Source organism: Haliaeetus albicilla, chromosome 13 (assembly GCF_947461875.1).
Source record: "Haliaeetus albicilla chromosome 13, bHalAlb1.1, whole genome shotgun sequence".
NCBI classification, from domain to species: domain Eukaryota; kingdom Metazoa; phylum Chordata; class Aves; order Accipitriformes; family Accipitridae; genus Haliaeetus; species Haliaeetus albicilla.
The window spans coordinates 26,057,817-26,085,113 of NC_091495.1; the positions used below are offsets into that span (position 1 = coordinate 26,057,817).

General features: G+C 41.2%; 2 protein-coding genes across 8 annotated transcripts in view; one reads left to right on the top strand and one right to left on the bottom strand.

Annotated features, from left to right (window-relative positions):
• Positions 1-883, bottom strand: part of PRKD3 (protein kinase D3) — a 49,542-nt gene extending 48,659 nt beyond the window's left edge. The window contains exon 1 of one of the 5 annotated variants that reach the window (XM_069800545.1): positions 730-883. The gene's annotated coding sequence lies outside the window, so the exon portion shown is untranslated. Of the gene's footprint in view, positions 1-19; positions 161-549; positions 572-729 lie in introns of those variants that run through there. The other 4 variants (XM_069800543.1, XM_069800538.1, XM_069800539.1 and 1 more) reach the window with 4 other exon arrangements.
• Positions 884-6,929: 6,046 nt separating this feature from the next.
• QPCT (glutaminyl-peptide cyclotransferase) lies at positions 6,930-23,065 on the top strand. 3 transcript variants are annotated; one of them, XM_069800570.1, is made up of 8 exons: positions 7,189-7,316; positions 8,735-8,882; positions 11,346-11,492; positions 13,901-14,182; positions 16,591-16,767; positions 17,640-17,739; positions 18,236-18,352; positions 21,040-21,987. In XM_069800570.1, the coding sequence occupies exons 3-8, from the start codon at positions 11,418-11,420 to the stop codon at positions 21,183-21,185; spliced, it is 897 nt and encodes a 298-aa protein (XP_069656671.1). In that variant the 5' UTR covers positions 7,189-7,316; positions 8,735-8,882; positions 11,346-11,417; the 3' UTR covers positions 21,186-21,987. The 3 variants fall into 3 exon arrangements, with proteins under 3 accessions (XP_069656670.1, XP_069656669.1, XP_069656671.1); XM_069800569.1 differs by lacking the exon at positions 8,735-8,882 and having other exon boundaries at positions 6,930-7,316; positions 16,591-16,713; positions 21,040-23,065; XM_069800568.1 differs by lacking the exon at positions 8,735-8,882 and having other exon boundaries at positions 6,934-7,316; positions 21,040-23,065.
• Positions 23,066-27,297: the final 4,232 nt, after the last annotated feature.

A 27,297-nucleotide genomic window follows, 5' to 3' on the forward strand; every position in this document is an offset into this window, starting at 1 on the left:
CGCGCCCCCCCGCCCTCACCTGCGGCCCCGCCAGAAGCCGGCTGCCCCCCGGCCGCAGCTGCCTCGCGCGCATCTCACCCGCCGCGCAGCCCCGCGGCTCCCCGCACACACCAGAGCCGCCCGGGACGGGCTGCGGCGCGGGGGCTGCCGGGAGCTGTAGTCCCCCGGCCCCGCTCTGGCCCGGGGAGCCGCGCCCAGGCGAACTACAAGTCCCGGCGTGCCTCGCGCGAGCGGGGCTCGGAGACGGAGGCGGCGCATGCGCAGGCCTGCCCGAAAGAGTTTCCGTTAGTTTTCTTGCCTGTGGCGGTTGCTGCCCTCAACCGCTAACGGGACGGCGGGGCGCGGCGCGGCGGGGCGGCGTCTTCAGCGGCTGCTTGCGCTCCATCTTGCAGCTGGCGCCCCGCCGCCGCCCTTGCCTCGCCTCTCCGGCCCCCGCCGCCTCTACTCGTGCCGAAACTTGGGCCCGCGCCAGCTCGCACCCGCTCGCTGTCGTGCCGTCGCCGGCCTCGGCCTCGAGTTTCGACAGCTCCTCCGCCCTCCCCGCTGTACCTCAGGCAGCGCCCCGGGCCTCCCTGCTCCCGGGCCCGGCAGGGGCCGCCGCGGCCCTTCTCTCCATCTGCGCCACTTTCGGTTCACCTTTCCGGGGCGTCGGTGCCGCAGCGCAGCCCCACGGAGATTTCCCCCGGGCCTCGGACGAGGCCCTTCATCTCTGCACAGGAAATACTTGACCTAGTGTGTCACGGGATCCCGTCGGTCTTTTTCGTGGCCGCTCCGACCCGGTAGCTCGAAAGGGCTTTCTGTGAACTGCGTGCCTGCCGGTCCCGTGTGCCTTTTGGTAGCCTCCACCGATGAGCTTGTAGCCTACCACAGAAGTTCTCCGGGCCCTTTAGGACGCAGCTGTCCTTGTCTGCTACTATGCTTCAGCCAGCCCCCCCCCAGCTTCTAATACTCTGATTCACCCAAATCCCGTCTTCCTGCTCTACATTAATGATGCCACTCTTGCAGCATCAGCAGATCTCTGCGTGCAAGACATTTAGCAAATGCATTTAGCAAAAGTACTAAATAAAACTGGTCACAAGGCAAAAACTGCATTTGTAACCTCCCTCCAGCCCAAAAGCTCCCTGTTAAAAGACACCACGTAATCTTCCTTCTTGAATTTGGATTCAATTTTCTCTGTATGAGTCTTGAAATAATATCCCCTACCATAAGAAGTTACTGAAGTTTAAATTATATACCAGACCAAAAACACTTGGAGAAGGCAAACTGTCAACAGAAATTCAAAGGCTTCTAATTCTCAGCTCAGTAAGACAGATGGAGAAGCAGATTGGTGCTTTGTCATTTATAGTGCTGTTTGTAACGTACGTTTCTCGTTTCCTTCATCTTATACTCCTGAGGCCTGGCCTAAAACCCACTGAAGCTGAGTGGAGTCTTTCCGCTTACTTCACCCTATTTTGCATCAAACCTTTACACAGTGCAGCTGATACGGGGTGTAACCAGGTCTGTGTTCTGACTGGGGCCAGTTTATTTGATAAATAATTAGCCTGCAGCTTCTTGTCAAAATCTGGAACTACTTTAAACTAAAAATGTAGCACTTAATGGTTGATTCTGCTTTTAACTGGTTTTGAATGCTACAAAACACCCTGGGACTTTTTAATGAAGGCTATTCCATGAATAGAGGATGTTCTTGCCAAAGCCCTGCACCAGATAACTGAGCAATCTTCGTTTCCTTTTTCCTCTAAAGTGGGACTCCCACACGCCACCACTGTAAACATAGAGCTTGCCTCCAATAAACATGATTTTTGATGTTCAGCACAGCAAGGACTCATACTCTAGAGTATTTCAAGTGTAGGGACCTTCTCACATTCTGAGTAACAGCCCTAATAATAGCTGTTTATGGACAATACCAGATGGATATTAGGTATTACCACAGTCACTGGGCAACGATTATACTTCTTTGTAAAGAAGCTCAGCTTTATATCATCCAGTAGGGTTGGTGCCATTTAATTTGCTGCCCTAAGCCATAATAGCTGCTTTTTCAAAAATTAGAACAGATGATGGATTAGCTAAAATCAATTTATTACAGAACACAGAACAGCATCAGCCAAAACAAAACAAGCTGCTATAAGTATTTGCACAGCAGTACTTTCTACTAAACAAATACTCCTGAAGCATCCAAAAACTATTCTGTTTGTAAAGATCTCTGAGTAAAACACATCTGAAAGCAAGTCTGCATTTCAGCATCTACGTACAGAGTTGCACATACCTCTGTGCATACGCACAACTGACTTTGTGAGACTATATAGTGCAGCATCATGACAGCATTAGCCCTCTCTGCACCGACTGACAGGGTGAACATTCTGGTTTGTTATTTTTGTGACGACCATAATTAGTGATTTCCTGTGGATTTCATCAGTTCTTCATCTTGTTTCTGAGCCCACATCATTCCCTCAGATGGTTAGCTTGTTTTCACAGCTCAGAGCTTTCCCTGGTGAAGCCAGCTGCGCTTAAAAATTGCTCTCTCTTACAGCTACAAGATACCAGGAAATAGGGGTAACTTTTATTGTATTTGCTTTTATAAAAAGCATGGTTTTCATTCTATATGGACCACTAGGTCTGTATAGACAAACTGCATTTGGAACGATTGCTTTATAACTCTAAAAATAGGTCAAGTTTCTCCAGTTTGAAATTAATGCTGAGAGCATTTGGATATTTTGTGTCTGAAAATGGAAACATAATATATTAATTTCTATTCACCAATCTGATGTTTGGAATATTTTCATATCATCTAACTGGGTTACAAAGAAGGCAATGTCCTGGGAGACTTGACTGGTGCATTTGTCTTGAGAAATTCCATAAGCATGTGCTGCCATGATTAGTTTTCACTGCTTTTGACACTGATCTTGCATAGCAAATGCCCCATTCAGGATTTGCAAAATCTGCAAGAAATGCTTGCAAAAAGAGGAACTAATATCTGTATGGACAAAATGTCAAAATGCTTTTCTCTCTCTCTTTTTTTTTTTTCAGTTCATGGTTTCCTTTCTTCCTCCCCTGTAGGAGAACTGAAAAAGATTAGGAGTTCAGGTTTGGTTTGGATAAAATCCTGAAATGTGGATCTGTCTCTGAATTACCTCATCGTCTCGGTTTGAGCCCTTAGCTGAACTTTGTCCTAAAATCCACCTCCAACAAAACAGTGAAAAGTTTAGTATAGGCTTAAAAAACGTGGAATCAAAATTTGACTTGGTATAAATCCACTGAAAACAAAATACAGATTTATATTATCCATTATATGTCATTGATCTTTTGGAATTCACTTACTCCCCCACTAGTTGAAATAATGAACTCACAAATCCTTGCACCTGCTGGGTGGGCAGCCTCATTCATGTCATATAATCCTATTGTACTGACTGAAATAAACAACATAAAGTTATTTCCCTAAATAAGTGTTTAGGGTTCACCTGCTGTCCTGGTTTCGGCTGGGATAGAGTTCATTTTCTTTCTAGTAGCTGGTATAGTGCTGTGTTTTGGATTCAGTATGAGGAGAATATTGATAACACACTGATGTTTTCAGCTGTTGCCAAGTAATGTTTAGTTTAAAGTCAAGGATTGTTCAGCTTCTCATGCCCAGCCAGCGAGAAGGCTGGAGGGGCACAAGAAGTTGGGAGGGGACACAGCCAGGACAGCTGACCCAAACTGGCCAAAAGGGTATTCCATACCATGTGATGTCATGTCCAGTATATAAACTGGGGGGAGTTGGCCAGCAGTGGGGTGGATTGCTGCTCAGGAACTAACTGGGCATTGGTCGGCAAGTGGTGAGCAATTGCACTGTGCATCAATTATTTTTTATATTCTAATTCCTTTATTATTATTATCATATTGTTATTATTTTTTTCTTCCTTTCTGTCCTATTAAACTGTCTTTATCTCAACCCATGAGTTTTAGGGGTTTTTTTATTCTCTCCCCCATCCCACTGGGTGGACAGAGAGTGAGCAAGCAGCTGCCTGGTGCTTAGTTGCCGGCTGGGATTAAACCATGACACCCGCGCATTTCAGTTAGTAAACCTTGTCTGTGAATACATCAGCCCATGGAAACAGAATGTCTAAAACCTGAATCACCAAGCACGGTACTTCGACAGCCTGATAAAGGCTCTGTTCCAAACCCCACAGAGATCAACAGTGGACAAGTGGACTGGGAAGAACAGCAGCTCAAGCCTACAGGACGCACATGAACACCAGGCACCTGCAGGCCCATGTGCTGCTTTGTGAGCATCAGCCCCGCCACCCTTTCCTGCTGGGCTGTCAAAGCTGCCTACGGATTTCTGAATATGCAGCAGTCCAGGCTGCCAAACACTGGAAATCTCAGGCTGTATATTGTAACTGTTGGCTTACCACTGCTGGTAAATCAGCCATAGCTCAGTCACAAAATTGCCTTGTATTAGGCAGATTCAAAACACAACAAACCACACTTACTCTCTTCTCCCTACCCCAGGCCTGCCTGCTGAAAGAGCTGAGCATCAAAACTGTATCTTGAAACAGTGGAAGGTGCTGGAGACCCCCTTCTTGAGAAAACAGGCATGCATTAAATCCGCAGCATTTGACAGTGCATTTCTCCAGGGTTAATAACCAAGGTAATGACGGAGCATGCAGCCTCAGCTTCCAAGGGGCAGTTTGGGCTGAAACACTTGTACGCTGTATGCCAGCACAAGGAAAAGCTTTTGACAGTGCTGCCTCTAACGTCTATCCTTCGGGACTTCAGTAGATGGCACTGTCACATCAAGTGGGTTACAGGAAAGGAACAATGTACAGATTGTATTTTCACAGCTAATGTATGCTTTTCTTCAAATAATCTCTCTTTTTTTTTTCCTCTCTAGATGACACCTGGTTACATCTATTTGAATTTTCAGGGTAATAACCCAGCTATTGACAATGTATAAAATCGAACAGTTGACCACTGAGCAGTTTGTTGACATCTTTTCAATTTGGTAGTATGGAGTAGGACTAAACAACATGTTTTTTTCCTTTATAAATCTCTGAAAAAACCAAAAAGTTCATCACCTTTGAATAATTTTTTTAAACTTTGTGTAATATTTTTTAAAATAGTTACATAATTCTCTTTTCAGCTGTGAACTGCTCTGATTTCTGTTACATTTCAATAGATTCTTTATCTTCTCAGTGTTCTTTATATCACTAGACAAGGAACTTTCTGGGGTGGTTATGAGGGGGAGGGGAGGAAGGGCTCCCCTCCAAATTTTGGAAGTAACACCTTTAAAAAATCCTGTTCAATCTCTCTACGCTTCTGGTCTGGCACTTACATTTTTATCTGTTTCCCATGTAGGTGAGACCAATGCTGTCTTAAGCTGGCTTCATGCTTGCCAAATTCATAAGCTATCAAAGAATTGCAGCCCTTGGTGAGCCCAGAGTCCCTTAGGGGAAAACAGTGTTAGCTATTCCTGAATCAAGCTTATATTCTTGGCAAATTTCTCCTGTAGCTATTGTATTTTTTATTTTGTGCTGAATTTTATGAGAACCCTGGCACATCAGCCAGAAATTTTGTCCAGCATCTGGATTATATAGTCAACCACAGGAAATGTGATGGAGGGGCAACAGAATTTTGTTCTGTTGTGTAGTCCTGTTAGGATCACTGTCATCTTGGTAGGCGGATTTAGACTAATTTCCCATGACTTGATCTCTGCTGACATGCCGGGGCTTTTGCCTAAGAATATGTAAACCATGCTGATTTTTCTTGGTAATCAAATGACTGCCCATTTCTCCCTATTCACCAGTGACTTGGCTTTGCATTTGGAACAATTTCCTAGCAAAGCAACGTGTGGACTTTTGTGAGGGGGGAAAAAAAAAAAAAGGCATGGATCTAAATTAACTCTTTGTTTCCCCATATAGGAAAATTTTGGATATAGCCCCATTATGAGTATCAGCTAGAAGGATGCTGAATCTGCAGTAAAACTATCACCACCAGAGATCCCATCTGTATGCTGGGCAGCAGATCCACCAGCTTTTCTAGGAAATCTATGGAATCTGGGTCAAGCATCTGCAAATCCACAAATTGCTCCATTTTTCTAATAATACCCTCACAGACACTTTGAATACTTGCAAAGCTGTAGTTTCCAGGATGCGGCTTTCCAGTATGAGGCTGAAGAGCAGCAAGATGATTACTCCTGCTCTCTCCCTCCCTCCCTTCTTTCTTTCTTTCTTCTTTTTTTTCTTTCAATTTGTTTTAGCATTCAGTCTGAGCTTTAAGAATGATGTAAGAGTTGGAGACTTTAAATGGACTATCTGTGATGCAGAATAGTCATATGTTTTCTACAAAACCGCAGAGGAAGGATGGTGATGTCAAGTGACCTAAAGAAGGGCTTGTGTGCTCAGAGGCTTGCATCTTTGGTTTAATCATTTTAATTGGTCTACTGCAAAATATCTCCTTCACCTCAAATTTTGCTTCATTGGTAGTTAAGAGTATAATTACAGAATGTAAAACGCCTGGAGACGGGATTGTCATTTTAGCAAGTATTGTCGGTTTCAGCCTAAAAAAAGATGGGAAGAGGAGCTCGTAAAATAACAAATTAAACCACTTCGCAACTCTGTAGGTCGTTGCCTTTCGAGACCCTTCACGAATGCTCGCTTCGGACTGGTCGTCAGGAACGAGCAGTGATCCAGGCCCGTTCTCAGCAGGAGCCCAGAGCCGCCCCGGAGAACCCTCGCTCAAGCGCCTGGAGCTGCCCACCCGCGCTCGCACGGGCGGAGATCGCAGCCTCGGTTCGTGTCAGAGCCGTCCCTGGAAGCACAAAACCGGCTTCCAGGGGAAACCGCCGGCTACGGCTCTTCTCGGGGCGAAAATGACGAGCCCCTGCGAGCCTCCTCTTGCAACAGCCCGCGGCCCTGGGGGAGGAGAGGAGGGGAGAGGAGAGGAGGGAGGGGGCGGCGGCGGCGGGCCCGGGGTTGGTCACAGGCAGCCCTCCTGGCACTGCTGACGTGGTGCCAGGGACGAGGCTCTTTTCGGAGGGGAGACGAGCTGGGAGAGCCGCGGCCGCAGCAGCCGGCGCCCGCTTCTGCGGCAGCCTTCCTCCCGCCTCGCCTCCTCCTCCGCCGCCGCCGGCCCTGGCTCTCTCCCCTTTTCCACCCCCGGGCCTCGGAAAGGCGGAGGGAAGGGGCCCGCGAGGAGAGCCGTGAGGGGAGAGGAGGGGGATGGCCGGGGGCGAGGGGGCGGCGGCCGCTTCCCGCCTGCTCGGGGCACTGTGCCTCTCCGCCGTCGCCTGCTCGCAGCTGGTGCGCGGGAGGGAGACCGGAGCGGACTGGACCCTGGAGAAGGTGGGTCACCTTCGCGTTTCTCAGCCGCTTCTTGCCTCTCCCCTTGGCTGCGGGGGGCGGGTAGCACCTTCCCGGGAGGCCGGGAAAGGTCTGGCAGCCTGCTGCCCTCCCGCCTCGGGGGCGAACCTGGATTTCGGCGGCGGAGCGCAGGTGAGGGTGGGTAACATGGCTTCCCTCTCCCCCGGGCTGACGGCCGCAGAGAACTAGCCTTCTTCACACGTCTGTCGTGTGGGCGATGCCTTTTGCAGCGCCGGGGAATGGGCAGCTAGCGCGATAAGCTTTGTCGGGGGCAGCTGGTGAACTTGATGGGAAACCCGAACAGGAGAAGAGGGGTCAAAATCTGACATCATATTCTATATAACATTCTATTATACTCCAGTTTTCAACGTGATCACGGTGATTCAGAGGACGGTGTCTTGGTTTGAGGAAACAAATAGCTCTGCCAGCAGCAATGCACGTTTAGCTAGGAAAAACAGGTAGGGGCGGTGTTGATAGCTGCTTCAAAATTGTTTCGAAAGGATGTAATACTCTAATATGTCATAGAACCACACTGTATTGTTTTTAATTCAAAGTGTTGTGTGAACTAGTGAAAAAAGCAGTCTCGAGATAACGTTTAATGAAACAGTAATAAGCAGTAGAACCCTGATTTCTCTGTGTTAACAACTCTTAGTGGTTGATTATGAAACTCTAACATAGTTTCTTCATGAAGAACTAAAGCACGTGGAACATGGGAGAGCATACAACTGCGAATTACATTCAATTAAAGGGTTCAGGAATTTCCAAGGGGAAAATAAACTTCTAGAGCCCATCACCCGGTATTTGACTGAACTCCACTAATCCAGTGCACCGTTCTCTTCACCAATATATCAGTGTCCAGGACAAACCCGCAAAATGAAGCTTCCCTTATACCTTTCCACTCACTTCACCTTAGTCATTCCCTTTCTCCTTGATTTTATTCACTCCCCATTCAAATAAGTGCTGGGTTGTTTGGTCTTTTTTTAAAAAAAAAAAGAGAAACTTTGTCATTCTGTTCTATTAATTGTATCTTACAGTATATACAGCTCCTGTATAGACAACATATCTGTAACATACATCTATAGTATGCACAATACAGGTATATGCACATATATAATACATCTATAAGAATACATGAGGCTAAATCTTTAGTCATACTAGTTAATGTACAAGCCTGTAGCCCCCCCGCTCCTTTTTTCAGCCCTCTTGAGCCACACCAAGACACTCTTTAGCTCATTCCATTCCAACTAGTCAATCTACTTGCCAATGATGTAAGTAGTATCGTCTAACCATGGAACCATAGCATCTGAATTCCTCTGCTCGTGCAGACACTAACCAAGAACCACTTCCTCTTTTTCATCAAATTCTTGGCCCTTGACAACTTTTGTTCCTTCTCCCTAAAGGGATGTGTGAGCCAGAAGTTGAAAGTCCTACAGTGTACAGACCTTCCCCTCCTTCTCTCATTGAGGAGGATGAATCAGGTCCTAAACTTAAGAGTTCTTAGAAGCTAACTTCCATTGGCACCAAGCTGAACTATACCAAATTCGGCAGGTAAGCTTGGGCTACTTGTAGAAGTTCAAGTCTCTCAGTTTTATGCAGCTTAGTGTGAATGGTTTAGTGATAGCCCTGTCATAAATATATTGCTCTGCCTTCCTGCTGCGGCTGTGGAGGAAATAGGCATTGACCAACACTGTAAGGAATGAGTCATCTACAGATCTCATTCTGTTTCTTTCTTATTTCATGACCACTTTTGTAATTGCTTTCACTTCCCAAATTTGAAAGTATCTCCATTATTAGAAATGGGAATTTATTCCTCTCTTCTGTTTTCATACGTTTGTACTTTAATAATAAGAATCATGTTTCTTTGATGTGATTCAATGACCCCAATTACCAGGCATGCTCTATGGTTAGAAACAAGACAATTCCACATTCTAATTGAGCCCGTCATTCATTCAAATGAAGGCATATTTTCTGAACTTCCTTAATTAAATTGTCCTCCTACACTCTTCTGAAGTGCATAGCTTTAGCTTTTCTCTCTCCTCTTACAGCCTGTTCCTCCTAAGCAGAACAGCTCCCTAACAACATTTTCTCATCTCTGCGTTTTCTACACTGGTGTAAATTCCACTGTACTAAACTTCTGGTCTTTCGAAAGACAGTTTATGCATCTTCTACAATACAATTTCCAAACCTGTAAAAGTTCTTCTTTATATCAGATGAAATGCCATTTTTCTTTAACCCATGTCAAAATTTCCTAGCATTAAAAATGTTAACTGCACATCCTAAAATTTGGTGTCCTTATAGTCTTAAAATTCAGCTTTAAACACTATAGTAAAATTGGCATGGTAAGATTCAGGGTCTTTGTCTCTCCCCTCTACTAATTTCACTAGTAAACTGAAGTGGAATTAGAGGAAAGGTCTACACATAGATAAACAGCTAGGAAAAGAGAAGGGTAGAATTAAATGTTTACAGTGAAATCTAGAAAATACTTGTGCTTGTGCCTGCTTTGCTCAGCGCACACACAAATGGAGTAGAAAAGAAGACAAATAGTGAGGCAAAAACCATTTTTTAACAATATTCATCAGTCAGGGTAATTAAGATAACAGGTCATTATACAGGACTGCAGAAGATCTCAAGGTATGTATACTTTCTGGCCAGGTAATGAGTTTCAGCAGTCATTTCAGACAAATGTGAAAAGACGCACATGAGTGAGTGGGAAAGGAGGGGGAATGATTATTTTTTAGTAACATATACAATGATGGTGTTAAGAGTAAATACATCTATGAAAACGTCAGTTTGATGCAGCAGCAGCCCAAAAGCAAGTAATTTGTTAAACAGTTTGAAGAAAGGAAAAGAATAAAATAGAAAATACCATTATCCTACACTATAAGCTATGGGGCACTCATGTTCCAGTTTCCCTCCCTTTCCTCAGAAAGAATGAGGTAGACAAGGTACACTGAAGGACAGGAAGTCTGATCAAGGCAGTTCTGATCGAAGAACAAGTAAACAGACCAGGATTTTTCAGTGGGAGAAAAAAAGAAGTAGAGGGAAGTCCCTGTGATAGAAGAAAGGAATGGATATGATAGGAGCATCCTATGATAGTCCCCAAAATAGGAATCTATAAAAACAGGAGTGGCTCAGGAAGTTCCTGAGGAGACAACTGCTAGAGATTGGATAGGTTCAAATCAGGTGCCCAAAGGAGTATTTGAGATGCCCTTGGGGATCCCACCTGGCATTCAGCTACCACTCCAGAACAGCACAAGGCTCTTGCACATCAAGGACGTGCATTTGCGAGCCCCATGAGGATGTCTCAAGTATTCTAGGTCACCCAAAATAGCTCTAAAGGTCTCTGTTTAGGCAACAGAAAAGAAGCCACTTGGGAGGTCCTAGCACTACTATCTGCTGTCACAGGAGATGAGCTGCCAAGTCTGAGGTTAAGCCATGTGTCACAAAGCTGATGCATACCCCAGCTAGCCCTAAATGAGCTGCACCATGCTGTGTAGTCAGTCACACCAATACCACCACAGTAGGCAGAGGCTTCGCTCTTTTCAGGACTGAGCTAGCTTATGTATTTCTTTGCAGTACTGCACCTCATAATGTAGACACAGCATAAAGCTAAATATTATTACTACTATAAAGAAAGCTTCTGGTGTTTGTCTCAATGGAAACCTCATTTGAAGGTGACATGGTAAGAAACATGACTGTATGTATGTAGAATTAGGGTACTAGAAAAGACAACCCAAACACAGGTTGAGTTTTTACAGCTAGTTGATAGGTAAAAATTTCTCCCCATGTTTTTAATACTACTATATTTTGCATGGAAATCAAAGACGCAGAAGCTACAGAACATAAAAGTGTCAATCATTTTTGAGATAAAAGCTTTTTTTAAAATTACTTTTTGTTGTCAGTAAATCACAGCAGCATAATGTATCACATTTACTGTAATTCTGAAGCAAACTATGGTTAAAAAGGTCTGGTAATAGTTAGAGCAATCTTTCCTTTTTCTCCCTTCTACAGTATTCACACCAACCAAGAATTTTACAATCTGATGCTATTCAGAAAGTTGCGGCAAACACAGATGTTTCTGAAATGTGGGACAATGATTTGCGCCCTATCCTGATAGAAAGATACTCAGGATCACCAGGAAATTATGTTGTACGACAGGTAAGACAAGATTTCCTGAAAACCTCTAAGAACATCTATTATTTATATTCTGGTAGCGCCTTTTGTGACCACTAAAGGGACAGACACATTCCTTTCATTCGGTAGGATGAACTCTATCATTGTTCAAGTCTAGACTGCATAGAGCCTACATGACACAGCTTGCACTTTAGCTGACATTATTTCCCAGGGCTGCATAGCATGATGAAAAAAAAAAATTGTTTAAAAATTTATGTTTTAAGTTTAAAAGCTTGCCTCAGGTTTGTTACCCAAAGTACAACACAACCCTTGTCCTTTCCCTCACACGAGCAGGTTTTTGGTCACTCATTCAAACCCCCTGGGACCATACATGGTGATGAAAAAAATGACACCGTCCTGCCCTTTTTCTGGAGAGGTCCTGCGCTGTTACACTCCCCTGTAGTGTTGCTTCAGATGGGTGTATCAACACAAAAAGGGATCAGAAGGGCCCAAACGGGCACGCAGATCAAATGGTCAACGTGACAAAGTGCAGCACTGGTCCAAGTACCATGCTAGCTCCGCTGGCCCAAGCACAGCAGTATGTTAATGCTGGGCTAACATATTCAGATTGCACCTGGCCCCAAGCCCGTAAAAGCTCCAGCACATTGTATGTGAGCCACAAGGAGTTACAACTTGACTTGTGACCAACCACGTGACTGGGTTGCTGCCCTGTTGGCACCTCTGCTCTGCACTCACGGCATGGGCATCTTCAGGACTGTGTGCCATGCTGGCTCTGGACTACATTAGCCAAGAGCAAGGCTAAAACAGTGGTATAGCTGAGTTTACTAGAAGACATTCACACCACCTCACGAGCCTTCATTTACCCTTTAGGCAGTGACTCAACGGCTCCAAGATAGCCCTAACTGCAATCAGTTTATTTCCCACTCTGCAATTGGTAGACTGGAAAAATGCAGCTTTTTTATGCTTTGTGTATGTGTGTGTGTGCGTGCGCACACGCGTCCGCACATGTCTCTGTAGATTTAGTTTTGTGGTTTCTTTAGTGATACCCTGGAAGGCAGCCAAGTGAAAGGGAAAAAAGTAAGAAAAAAAGCAAACAATAAAACCCCAGCTGAGCCTAGGCTAGAAAACCACAAATTATGTTCAAAATAGGATTATCGTGTTACAAGGTAACAGCATGTACCAAAGTGGACCCCTGCCAAAGGAAAAAAAGAAGAGTCCTCCATCATCGGAGCACAATGGCATTCAAAATGGATGACATTTCTTTGTTAAAGACACAGAAAAAGCATCAGACTCCTTTAAGGGAGAAGGCTAGTGCAGTCATGGCTAGTGCACACTGGGAACTCCATCCAGGCTTATATATTCCCCTTAATCCATAACAGACGTCCTTTGCTCTGCCTACAGATAGTGGATAGACCATACAATGCCATAAAAGCTTTCAGTGGGTGACCACAAACAAAATGGAAGTTTGTTCTAGCACTAAAATTTATGGCAATATTCCCACTGACTTCACTAAGAGCAGGACAAGTCTTCAAAGTCTATTTTCTTTTTTTCCCCTTAGAGGCTTTTCCTAATGTTTATTTAAAGAGAGAGGAATCTGCCTTGAAGAAGCACTCTAGGGACCCATAAAAATAAGTTGCTCAACAGAGATGGCCCTCTAATAAGAGTGATTCAGAACTCTGTACTAAGTATAACTAGGGTTGTTAAAGGTATTCTCTTTAGGTAGGAAGATACCTAAAACGAATTATCTCTTTTATAGACTCACTGTCTTAATTTTTATCTTTACAGGAGCTATACTTAGAGGATTTCATTTTTAAAACATTGTTCTGAAATGTTTAATTCTTTCTTTAATTTACAGGAATCAGACTGTCTCTTATAGCCTTGTAAACAACTTATGTCACTTGAAAGGCAGATTTCTCTCTAAGAAAACCCACACCAAACAAACACCACCACCACCCCGTGCCAGCTTTTTTCTTAAATACTACTGTGGCATCTATGTGTGGTAATTGTCAAAATAGCCACACCTTCTCTGCAGCCAGTTCTGACATTGAATTTAAGGGCATAACTGAGTTTAGATTTGAAGAGGTAAACATTAAATCTGTCTGGTTACACCTGAAAAAACACTGGTCTGGAAACTTCAGAGACCAAGATCTTAATGTGTCATATTAATGGGCAGTCATTCAAAGCACCTTCAGACTCCAAAGACGAGACAAAAGGGAGAAATGAAAAGCAAGTGAGCCAGTCAAAGGCTAAGGTAGCAAAGACGTTGCTTATTTTATATAGTGATGTTACATTTTTTGCTATAAAATTTATCTTCTAGAAATACCGTGATATTACAGAAATAAGCTTAAGTGCCACTATTAATTAGCTAATGACAATTTGTCTGCAATATCTTTGGGAAGCAAGCAATATTAATAAGATTTTTTTTATTGTAGCATATCAAGCACCGTCTTCAAAGATTACAGGCTGGTTGGGAAATTGAAGAAGATACCTTTCAGAGATACACACCATATGGATATCAAACATTTTCAAATATTATCAGTACTCTCGACCGCTCTGCAAAACGCCATCTAGTACTTGCTTGCCACTACGACTCAAAATTCTTTGGACAACAATGGCAGGAGAGAGTGTTTGTAGGAGCAACTGATTCAGCTGTGCCTTGTGCTATGATATTGGAGCTGGCACGTGCCCTGGATAACAAGCTTCAATTAATCAAGGTAGTTTGCTTGTTTCATTTTCATTTGTTTTTGCAACAGCAACAGGCCTTAGGGCACTTCCATGTTCTGTCCCATACCCTGCGTGCATGAATCTCTGATTGCTGTGCCTGTAGTAAAACTCCCATTGACTTCAAGAAGAACAGAACAGAGATCTCGATCTCCCTCTTTAGAGTACATTATCACATTAAAACTCCTTATGCAAAGGATGGCTATCTAAAAATTATCTAATAAATATATACTATATAAAAATAACAATTTATACATGAATAATACAGTTCATAGACTTGGTGAGAACCCTGCTCGGAAGCTCCTATTGTATCCAGTGACATCTAGGGTCATTGACAAAGTTTTGTTGCTTTCTGAATCTTGCATTTTAAAAATCTCTCAGTTATACTGTTTTGGGAGATGGATGAACTAATTGCTGTGCAGGACAGTTACACTCACATCCCTCCATCCCATAATGATTTCAAGCTTTTCTTCTTGTTTTCCTTTATCAATTTGAATAGTTTATTTATGAAACAAGTGATGGCTGAGTACAGGAAAACAGTCAAGTAATAGTGTATAATGTTATCAGTCTGTGTTACCTATGCTATGAAAATCTGCTTCAAAGTGCTGCCATTGCTAGGCACAAAAATCTGTTGATCCTACAAGCTCTAAAAGCCTGTAGGATTACAAATTTGTAGGATTACAGATTCATGAGTGCCATCTACTGGTCCAGTATTTACTGTTTACAGAAGATACACTAACAACTTTCACAGGAAAAGGTCTCTCAAATGCTTTACAAAGTGTCAGGAATACACTCAGTTCAGATATTAAGATTACCTGTCAGCAGTTGTTTCCAGAAACTGATTTGGTGCCTTCTGACATTAGAATATTTAAGAGTTAGAAAATTAAGAGTATGCCGATATTTTTAATCACAAAACAAAGCACTCCTGTAATACCTATGCCTTCATTTAGAAGCTTCATTTATAATAAATTTGCCTGATGGTTATTTATGGAACAACCTGCACACCGACTTAAAGACGGGAATTTTTTGCAAGTAATTTAAATTGTTTTATCATGTAAGATGACAGCATTTGACAAAAAGGCAATCTAATTAGTTTGCACAGGATACCATTTGTACAGCCTGTTAACAAAATATACTTTTGGATCCATCTGCTTAATACATTAGCTATGACCCTTTTGCTCTGCTCATAGTAGCATAACAGACTTTGTTATGTTTTCAGCCAAATCTATTTATACTTTGACTTGAAGCTGTGATTTTTATCTTGATGTTTCTCCAGTTTTTTGAGTAAGTTTAAAATTAAAAGGGAAAGACATCTCTCTACGTTATTCAGACCTGGTAAACGGTAATAATAATAACAATAAAATATTACTTTCTAAAATTCAAGTGGCATTAATAGTTTCCTCCAGAATATAATGCAAAATGACTGCTATCAAAAGAGCTCGTGTCCTGTGCAAAGGACAAAGGGCAGCAAAGCAGTGCCATTAGAGAAATCCATGTATCGCTGTGAGCATAATCAATATCATCTTGCTTATGTGAGAGACATTTTATACAAGTTTTCCACTACTGTTTATATTGGATCAGCTCCAGCTAGTTGGGAGTTGTAGCCCATACAGGACATGACTGTTGCCAGTGACCCCACCTTTTTAACCACATCATACACTTTCACTTGAAGTAGCATTAATTCATAGAGGGGTTAACGTATTTATAGCAACTGCCAAGACTACAGTTCCCCAAGCTGTTCATATAGCAGAACCGAACTGGGTTTAGCCTTGTTGTAGATTATTAGGAAACGCTGGCAGTGCAAACAAGGCTTCAGTTAGTAAACAGAGAGAGAAAAAAGGCTCCTTCTACATGGGGAAGAAATTTCACACAGATGTCTCCTTTGTGACCTTAAATACATTAATCATATATATTCTCAGTTTTTCCTGCTGTGTTATTTTTGGTTGTTGAAATTTTACAAATACATAATTCAGCCTCACTGGTGTACAACTGTAGCAGAGATATTACTCCTTTGTGGCGTTATCAAGTAATAATTTTAGCAGTCACATCAGGTGTTGTTGCTGACATGTCTCCTCGTTATTTGAGATGATGTTTCTGCTACCTGCTTTTGCAGACCTGTCTCAACATATCCAGCTCATGTCCACTAAAGTCAGAAATGAAACTTTTAACCGGAACCAAAATGATTCCAGGCTGGAGAACATGTCACTGTGCTAGATAAATAATAATGACTGATCACTACCACTATTACACCGTAATGTGTCTTTTAACAGCCGTAGGAAGGTTTGCATAGGGTACCTTGAAAATATACCCCTACTGATGTTACTTATATGACTACAATATTTGTCCTTTATTTAATGTTCTGGCCAGAATTAGTTATCTTACTTTTAACTTCCTCCAATAGACTGGCTCAACGTCAAGACCAGACCTTTCACTTCAGCTCATTTTTTTTGATGGTGAAGAAGCCTTTGTCCGATGGTCCCCTTCCGATTCCCTCTATGGATCTCAACACTTAGCTCAAAAAATGGTATCTACTCCACATCCACCTGATTCAACAACCACAAATCAGCTGCAGGGCATAGTAAGTGGCTTCCACCTCCGTAATGAGTAACAGTAAATTACATTTTAAAAATATTTAATTAGTAAGTAATTGGCCAAATTCCCAAGAGACAATGAACCCCACCAAAGTTAAAGGATAAGCAGGCTTGTGGAAATTTTTTGAGATGTGATAAAATAGAGTTGGCAAGAGCTTTTCAGGTAAATCTGCTTAGTTAGACTTCCTCCATGCAAGTATGAGGAGGAGTCAGAAAAATCAAAATACACAAATTTATTAGGATATAAACTAGGATACCCACTTTCTTCAAGAGAGATAATTCAAAGTCATTAGGAAAGAGCACAGACATAGTATCAGTCTATGAACAAATCTCCCCTAGCTCAGCACTAAGCTGCAGCAAGCTCTCTGTTTCCCTCTGATTCCTACGAAATTCTGGTTGTCTGCTCCCTTCTCCCTACTGCCTTCTAGTTTCCCTACTCACTGCTGAGACACTTTTCTTCTGTCACTGTATCTTGTGACTCATAAAATGTCTTTACCTTGACAGACTTCGTTGTTCTCCGGGGAAGAAGCAATTTCCTCTTTCTCCCCACCTACCATAGTTTTTCTTTTAAAGGGATATAACACACAAACTGCAAACAAAACAATGCAGTCTGCTTCAGCTTGAGGAACAGAGAAACAGCCTACAGTTTCCTCCTCAGAAAGACAGCAAAATGGATCAGATTGGAATTGGGTTATGCTAATGAGTTCTTCTGGCACCATGGTAGAACAGCCAGATCTTTGGCCAGAGCTATCAAAGACCTAGTCATGACCTATACAGAAACCAAGAGGTTTCATTGCTGCTGCTGCTACTGTTGGTGGTGATATAAAGAACTCTGTATTAAAGATTCTTTCTTCTGTAGGACTTGCTTGTACTACTGGATTTAATTGGTGCACCAAACCCAGTCTTTCCCAATTATTTTCCTAACACTGTTCGATGGTTTCAGAGGCTGCAAGCAATTGGTAAGGAGAGGGGTATGGGCTTTTGGTGAATTTGAAAATTTAGTGTGTAGTTTCTGAAAATATTAAGTCCTGAATGTATTAAGTAAATCAGATTTTTAGATTACTTTTCTGTTTTACAGTTATATTTAATAACAGAAATGTTAAATTTGGTGCATCTTAAGCCTGTACAAAGATTTTAATATTTAATTAATAAAATATCTGAGGAAAGATTCCCAGATGCTTGGAAGCCATGAAACGTTCCATTAGTGATTGTCACTCTGTGGTTCTTGGGAACTGCTTCACTTGTGTTTGTTTTAGTTCTCACTTCTGTAAAATGAGGGTAATAGCACCAATCTTGAGGTCCTCTAAGTACTAAACAAATGCAAAAGACAGTCACCAACTCCTTTTTCTTGTTTGATGGAAAAAGTTTCCACGTGAGAGGAAAAAGAATTCAAATGTGCTAACATGCCTCTTACTGTCCAAAAGTTGTAATAATCACTTTCATTGTGAATTACAGAGCAAAAGCTACACAACATGAATCTGCTGAAGAATCATCTTGTTGAAAGGCAGTATTTCCAGACTACTTTGCATCGAGGCTTGGTTGAAGATGACCATGTTCCATTTTTATTAAGAGGTACCAGAAGCTTTTCTGTTTTAAAGTATAAGTTCAGTAACAAATGCATCATTTCGTGAACAAGCAAGTGCATATGATCCTGTTTTTCAAGTTTATTTGCCCCAACTTGAGGCTTCCAAATTCAACTTCACGCAGGCCAAAAGTCACAGCTTTGAAAACCACACTCAAACAAAAGCAGTGATAAAACATACCCATCATCTTTTTGCACGAGCACAGCTCCAGTGGCACAAAGATAATGGAAATTTCTGTCAACAGTAGTGTCCTATGAAGATAAGCAGGTCTGATCCAGTGGGATATCGCTACATACTACACTAGCCAGCTAGTTATTTCTAGGAAACACTCAAGGGTCATATTTTCAAAGACTACAGAAATCTCCAAAGATCTGTTGTCAAAGTTACAGTAATGCTCACTATTACCTGTTTAAATTTGAAGGCACTGACTCCTGCAAAAACTCACATACTCAAGTTAAGACATCCTCATACCCTAAAGAGAATGGAGATTTCACAGCTGTCAGCTTGAGGGGTGGGAAAGGTGCATAGAATAGGCAGCAGAAATAGCAAAGGACACAATATGCTCGAAATCCGTCCTGGAATTAGGCACATACCTGAAACTGGGATTCCCTACCTAAGCATTTCTCCTGGCAGACACCTACGCCATAGCCTCTGACTTTGTGTTCATTCTTTTCCTTTGGGATGCAATCAAAGAAAGGGAAAGCAGTTGTTCTACTGCTGCCACCTTGTCAAGCTACAGGTCAGTGATTAAAGTACTTGTCCAAGTTCAAGATGCAGACTTGATGTCCTTCTCAGTTCAAGCACTCAGCAGAACATCTTCAAAACTAAGGTGGGCCAAAGAAGGATAGTAGATGTAGTAAACTTTTCTGATTGAAGTTTTCCACTGTACAGCAAGGACTACCAAGAGTCATATTGCAAGAGAATGGTTAACCAGAAAGGAATGTAACAGTAGATCAAGGAAGAGGGTATCTACCTGGGAAAGGAGGGAGGTGTCTTCATATCTGGCCCCTAATTTTACCATTGCTTATGCTGTTAACTCCAGAGTAATGTAAAATGCAGACACAGCTCTGGAAGCAGGCACAAGAGCAGCTACACCTCTTCACTTCTAAGCAAGTGCTCTCTTCACTGAGCTGTGGTTACTCTCTCCTGCTCAATGGCTTTTCAATTCCATGAATCTCGTTTTTCTCACCAAGGCAGGGCCCAGGTCCAAAAAGACCAACACAGCCATAATGTGCATGTCCAGGGATATCAAAAATCCTACATGGGAGAAGCTGACAGGGCATAACAATGACTACACCTGTCGTGGTTTAACCCCAGCCAGCAACTAAGCACCACACAGCCGCTCACTCACTTCCCCCCCACCCAGTGGGATGGGGGAGAAGAATCGGGAAAAGAAGTAAAACTCGTGGGTTGAGATAAGAAGGGTTTAATAGAACAGAAAAGAAGAAACTAATGATAATGATAACACTAATAAAATGACAACAGCAATAATAAAAGGATTGGAATGTACAAATGATGCGCAGTGCAATTGCTCACCACCCGCCGATCGACACCCAGCTAGTTCCCAAGCAGCGATCCCCTGTCCTCACCCCCCGCAGTTTACCAGTTTACACTAGATGTGACATCACATGGTATGGAATACCCCGTTGGCCAGTTTGGGTCAGGTGCCCTGGCTGTGTGCTGTGCCAACTTCTTCTGCCCCTGCAGCTTTCTTGCTGGCTGGGCATGAGAATCTGAAAAATCCTTGACTTTAGACTAAACACTTTGTAGCAACAACTGAAAACATCAGTGTTACCAACATTCTTCCCATACTGAACTTAAAACATAGCACCATACCAGCTACTAGGAAGACAATTAACTCTATCCCAGCTGAAACCAGGACAACACCTCAAAACCTCTTCTAGTAACGCAATTAACACCTAGTGAGGAAAAGAGATTCCTTAGTGGTATGCAGCTGAAAAATGAGAGAGGAAAAGCGGTAAAACAGGAAAGAGGCTGGAGAGAAACAATGCTCCCTGCAAAAAGTGATCAGGAAGCAGAAGACTGATTTAAGTCCTCCTTTAACTAAAAGTTTCAGTGTGTATAGGTGGCTTGATGTATATATGTATGCAGTGATATGGATCCTTTCAAGTGGAATTTCTTTTATCTGAGGATAACAGTGGTTCTATTTTACAGAGTAAAAATACAGACACTCAATTTTACCATTTATAGAGAAGACTAAAAAATATACTTTAAAAAGTGCTCAATCTTAACACTGTCACAAGAACATGGTAATTAGTTTTCAGTTTGGGGAGCTGCAGTGGTTTCTCTGCCCTTCTGTAGCTCCTAAACATGGTATCAACTACTACAATGCAAAGGATCTAAAAAAAAAAAAAAAAAGCAAGTATCACAGTAAAACTAGCTACAGGTGCCTTAAAAAAAAAAAAAAAAAAAGAGGTAAAAGTACTTAAAGGAAAGGAAGGTGCCAATTTTAAGAAACACACAATTAAATAAATGGGATGCAGTCACAGGCTTCACAAAAAGAGAAGGTAAAAGGAAGCTACAGTGACACACACTCCTATATAAAGTAAGCTTATTGAGTAGTTAGTTACCTGACTCTATTGCTAAATGGCGACATATCAGTTAGCTTAACAGAACTTCTCCAATATTCTCCAAATTTTACTTTCGTCCTTACAGGTGTTCCAGTCCTACATCTGATTCCATCCCCTTTTCCTGCAGTATGGCATACCATGGAGGACACAGAAGAAAACCTTGACAAAACCACTATCGACAATCTCAGCAAAATCCTGCAAGTGTTTGTACTGGAGTATCTAAACCTGTGATAGACAAAATGGCAACAAATCATACTGCATTCTAAATACTGTTTGCCCACCTTCACATTTGCTATTTAACTGCATTGGAGAGCACTAAAGTGAAGCCAAACATAATGATAGCTCTTGGTAGACTGATGATAGATTCAACTGTTCCTGGCCCAATGTTCCATGTAGCCAAATAAGATAGCATTAAATAAGAATTAGTTTCAGCCTGGAAGGAATTTGATCTTTCCATGTCTTACCTCTGAATAAAAAACCCCAGGATTTTTCTGGATTGTTATCACTGTTTTATGTCACCTATTAAGATCCTGGGAGGGAATGCCTCCCTACTTAAGCATTACCTACAGTTTTTACAAGGTGGGACCAACTTTTGCAGTGTTCAGCAATGGAAATTTATACATTATCAAGAGGCAAAAAATCCCACTAAAACCAACTTCTACTTTGAGTTGAACTAAACCACCTCATACTGAAATGAGTTGCTAGAACTCCTGACACACAGAAGGGATTTTTAATCCTCTCTGCTCCCTCTCCTCCTTCCCCTATAAGGAAGGCTGCAAGGGCTGTTGTCCGCAGACAGCAGGCCACCAGGAAACAGAGAAATAACCCAAATTCAGTTTTTTCCCTGTTGTTTATTGGATACTTTTTGATGGAGAAGGGTGGTGGGGAGTGATGCTAAGAGGAAGGTATGTGGGGGTTTACATCGTGCTTTGACTGCAACAGAGAAGATACAAACAGAACAGTAGGTGGTGTGTAGGAGCAATACACCAGGACACACCATTCATTCATGTGAGAATCATTCACAATTTGACCCCCCCCCAAAAAAACCCAAACCAAACCCAAACTGCTGTTTTTAATACAGATTACATCTGAAGTAATCATACTAGGAAAGTGATCACTTTTGAAACTATAGTTTTATATCAATATAATTTTAAAGGCAAAGTGCTATCTATCAAGGTTTAAAATGAGAGTCAAAAGCAAGAAAACAGTTTAAGCACCAAGAAGTAAGGACAAGCCATAGCCTGTATCAGAAAAAGATACTCACCAGTTTAACAGCCCTGTGCTTTTACATTCTTTACTGGAATTATTTAATAGATTTAGTTTAACACTCTGGCAAAAATCTACCTTGGAATGAAATCAATAGGAGAAGCCAGAAGAACAGTATTCAAAAGCTACCTACAGAATTATGGTTTCCACTGGTGAGAAAAAGATGAGAGCATTTGAAGAAAAAAAAAAAAAAAGGCAACAAAAAAACCACGCTGGTAAAGGATGAACTGAGAAAAAAAGAGTCATTATTTTACTGCTCCAGAATTCTTCCATTAGAAAGTTCTATACCTAGGCAAAGAGATTTAAAAAGAAAATAAGCTATGGAATTGTGGGCATGTCAGATTTGGCCTGTATTCTGCCATTTTCCTAAAGCAAACATTTCTGAACCTAAGACAATATTTACATATATATTTTAAAGTCACAATAGAAATATGTATTTACAGCAATGCAAATTTGTAAAATTTTACTATTACAGGACAGCCTGAAAATGAAATTCAATCTGGTTTTGTTGCTCAAGATGAAACAAAAGCATTTTATGTTTTCCTATCACTTTAACATTTGTGAGAAGTGTTTCTATTTTGCATGCACCTTCTGAAATAGAATACAATGAAAATTCTAAAAATTGGACAGATGTGTTTATTTTCAGATATTACTGTACATCAAAGCTATTTGTACTCTTTGCTATCATATTCTCCTCTACTTCAGCCCATGAGAAAACATTCTAAACAACTAAATTAAATCTTCTGAAGTTTGAGTACTCTGAGCAATGTAAGGCACCTACTGCACCCTCCAAAGTGGTGAAAAAAAGGTAACAAAATTGCTATATACAGAAATATTAAACATGAGTTTGTGTGGCTGATTTAATTTTTACAGGTGAACTCTTGTGGTACTTCATACTTTGCAGGGCCTCTGAAAAATGCAGTATGCATTTGCAGTGTGCACTGCTACTCTGCTTCTTCAAGAATTTGGAAGTTAACTTAAAATAGGCTTCACTATGAAATGTGAGACCAGAGGGTTGTTATAACTGGGAAAAACCTATTTTTTAAAAATCTCTATTAGAGTTAGTTGAAACCATACTTTAACCATGTAGTACACCAAACCTCTGGTACGTCAATTTTGTCACCAACTTCTCACTGCCTGAGCATGCAGTTCTCCCGAGTTATGTTTACTCAGTTCAAAGAAATGAGATACACGTGGGTGTAGTATGATTCAATGGTTCTAAAAACATAAGAAAAACATCTGAAGTGGCTTTTATTTTTTTTTCCCCTTGGGTTTTGGGGGGCAGCAGCAGGGTACAGGAAAAGAGAGCCATCTCTTAACTGGATGTGAGCCCTGAAAAGAGTTTACTTAAAGAGGGGAGGGTCATCATCTTAGCAATTTATACGATCCATCATTCCTTTAAAAAATAACTGCTGGAAGGAAGACTTACATCAGCCCAGTAACCATGTGAATCCAAGAATCTAAGCTCCCAAAAGCACAAGAACCTGAAGTAGTCACTAAAGCAAAGACATGGTGCAAGGTGGGTTCTCACTGCTGCTAAGGCAGAGGAGAACAAGCACGTAGGAGAAAGTCTAGCCATTTGATCAAATGCCCAGAAAACAAAAAAAAAAAAGTGAAAAGACCAGGACTGGTATCTCTTCCACTCTCGGTTTCAACATTGAGTATCACTAAGTATCCAGATCTGTAGGATCTAGACATGCACGATATAGATAATCACTTCAGAATTCAGAGACAGGCTTTATGTTGAAGAACCTATCCCTGCATAGTTTCTCTGTCCCTGTTTGATGGTGGTAGTAGGGGACAGAAATCAACTGAGGGACTTCAACTAATCTAATAGTAACACAAATCAGCAGAATTGCTGCACAGGTTCTCTCCTTGAAGAGGATTTGTCACATCTCAGTCAAGGGGGGGGGGCAGGGAATCAACTATCTACCACCCGCAAGAGGCTGTCACTGGCTTGTCAGAGTCCTTCCAAAGGTGTATGTGGTTATTACTTGGGTGAAGGGAATGCAGAACAGAATGAACTCAAGAGCCAGTACTCGATAGGTAATGCTGCAAAAAAACCCCACATTACATTAGTTATTTGTATTGTAGTAGTAGGTGCTCTAGCTCCCTTTGTATCAGGACATTGCAGTTTTTCACAAGAATCTTAAGCCTAAGTGAATGCCCCTCAAATTCTTTAAAGCTTGATGCGTTTGCCTATAAGTGAAGTGATCCTCTGCAATCACAGTTGGAACAAGTTAAGGGAGTAACAGTACCAAATCCTCTGGTAGACAGAAATGATAGTGAGCACCAGTCTTCTTTTTTCTCTAGCTGCGGCAGCATTCCTATCACTAGGAATGAAGACGATATAAATTAGCAATTCTTATTCACCACATTTCAAATAAATAATTAGCTTGTGACCACCTAACAGCAAAATACAATTAGAAAAGACAAAACGCAGTAAAAATGCTTTCTGTAGAATTATTACAAGGACCCAGTCTACATTGGCAGCAGACCCAGCAAAAGTTCTGAAGTTTCACACATCTGCTCATTGAGATTGTAGTATCACCCGAGAGCATCACTTAATCAATATATATAAAAAGATAACTATAAAATCTTGTACACAAATTACCACTTTTTCCTTGTCATTTAAGGATGACACTGTTTTTATTTTCCTCATATAAAAGGAGACATTTTACTCTGTGCTGATTTAACAAATATTCTTAATATATTCATAACAATAAAGCAGCTAAAAAGCTGTTCTAATCTCTGAAAGAATCTTTATCATCTGCACATATGATATATATTGTAAACAATCACTCCAAAAAATAATTTTGTTAAAGTGATTATATTGCACTCAGAATTCTGGGATTCTCATTCTCCCTTCTCATTTTAAATCAAAGATCAGCTTCATTTTTTATGAAAACGGAGCTTTAATTTTCTACTAAAAACAAGTAGGCATGCAATCAATATATACAATGTATTTAAAATGTCAGAAAAAGGGCAAGTGTTTGGTTATGAAACTGGAGTAAGGAACAATTTTCAAATAGGCCACACCAGAGTAGTATATTGTAAACATTCTGCTGGCTCTAAGGTGTTGCAGATGCTGTAGAGTGCAGTCTAGTTCAGCACCCAAGATGTACAGAGAATCTCTTCAAGTGTTCTGTACTTCAGTGAATTTCTATGCAGCAATGGCACGTGTGAAGACTACACATAAAGACAGAGTAATGAAACAAAGGTGATTACTGAGCTAATACTGACCTCATAGAGACATAGCCAGCTGATGTAAGTCCACTGTAATCTTCAAATGCAAGTTTTCTGAGTCATTACATTTTCTAACACAGCAGTGGAACTGTTACTCTTGCTGCAAATGAAGTACAGAACTAGATTCCCTACTTGTAGCTTACATGGACTGTATACCAGTGGCAGCCTGGACACTACCCTCAGCCTAAAACATCCCGGCAAGATACCATCATGCAGAATGTCACCTTGCTTTGTTTGCAAGAGTGACACCCTCCTCCATGCATTGGAGCAAGAAACACAGGTAGTGGAGGGGGAAAAAAAAAAAAAAAAAAAAAAGGAGGAAAGTAATGTCCTTATGCAGAAAAAGAAATCCTCAGCCAGTGTAGAGGCCACAGATCTTCAAAATTCAAATGAAGACTGTTTTCTCAACTCAGTTCTACAAGAGAAAGATTTCTCTATCAAACCCATTATCTTCAGGTAATATAATATCTTTGGAGTCCCTGAGATACTACAGCTCCATTTAACGACCTCGGACAAATGGAGAGATTTACTTAGTATACAGATTAACAAGGTGGAAGCCAATATATAGCACCCTGAGTTGCAAGTGAAACAATAGGAATAGGCAACCCATGCCTCAGCAGACAAGAGGTGCAGAAGAAAGTGCAGAGGAGGTGTTGGCTAGGGAATTATAAGCTAACGTACTGCACAGGAGAACAGAAAAAAAATTGAAGTATTTCTAAAAGGCCTTTCCCTCTTATCAGAGCAGTGAAGAAAGACAGCAGTCAGAGGGAAGAGCTCTCTGAGAAAGGCCCTGAAGAGACATGGCCTTCTGGATGTACAGAAGAACGATTATGCAAAAACAGAGATAAGGTAGGCAGTCTTGTTCCAAGCGTGCCCCAAAGGTTAAGCGCTCTAGCAATGACTAAGAACTGTCATCAATCACTGACCTGTACTCTGGATATAAACCAGGAATATAAATAGATACTTTTTCCCCTGAAGCTACAGAAAAAATACAAAGAGGAAAAATACAAAGTCACAATCAAATCAGAGAATACTTTCCATAGTCAAAAATTAAATACTGGCTTCAGAAACAATACAGCCATCTGCTCTGTATCTTAAATAGGGTTAATCATAAAAAAGAGGTGCTTGTAAAATCTTAAGTTTGAAATATTTTATTTCCCAGTATATTGCTAAATAATTTTGCAGTTAAACCAAAAAGGAAGAAATATCAGAGATGAATATGGAATACTTACAACTAGAAAATGGTTGCTGAACCATCTGAATTTCTATAAAAGCATCAATAAAAATGTAGAAACATGGTCTCACAAAATTAATTGGAATCTGAAATGCCAGATTGTCTTCACAATGGCTACAATATGAATATTGATGGATTTTTGCAACCAAAAACTAATTGTGACTTTGCCAAAAGACAGCTTAATACAGCAATCAAAACATCTCTAAAAACCTGGACTTTTATTTCCGCAATTTCCTATTCTCTCAGCTATTCAGCATTCAGTAAGCAATTCTCATTAGAAAAAAAAATGCTACCTGGTCACAATTTTACTCTCTTATGGAGTTGTGCTATATCACAATACATTCTTGGGAAAATAAAGAAAAGTGAATAAAAAGCTGAATAGAAATAGACACTCTATAAAAACTACCTGTAAAGTATCATAAGTCTGGAAAATATTTGTGGCATTATACAGGCTACTGCTGATGCAAAGAAAAAAACTGCAATTTAACCATTTCATGAATATGAACAATGCACTTGTTCCCAGCCATTTAGAATGATCTGACATTCCAAATGTTTATAAAAATTGGGTAATAAAAGAATTAAGTCAATACCCTTAAG

Bases quoted from the DNA above. Each gene is read 5' to 3' on its own strand.
- QPCT (XM_069800568.1), top strand. From the start codon at position 7,194: ATGGCCGGGGGCGAGGGGGCGGCGGCCGCTTCCCGCCTGCTCGGGGCA. The intron at 17,740-18,235 runs GTAAGGAGAGGG...TGTGAATTACAG, and splicing joins TCAGAGGCTGCAAGCAATTG to AGCAAAAGCTACACAACATG. The intron at 18,353-21,039 runs GTACCAGAAGCT...TCGTCCTTACAG, and splicing joins TGTTCCATTTTTATTAAGAG to GTGTTCCAGTCCTACATCTG.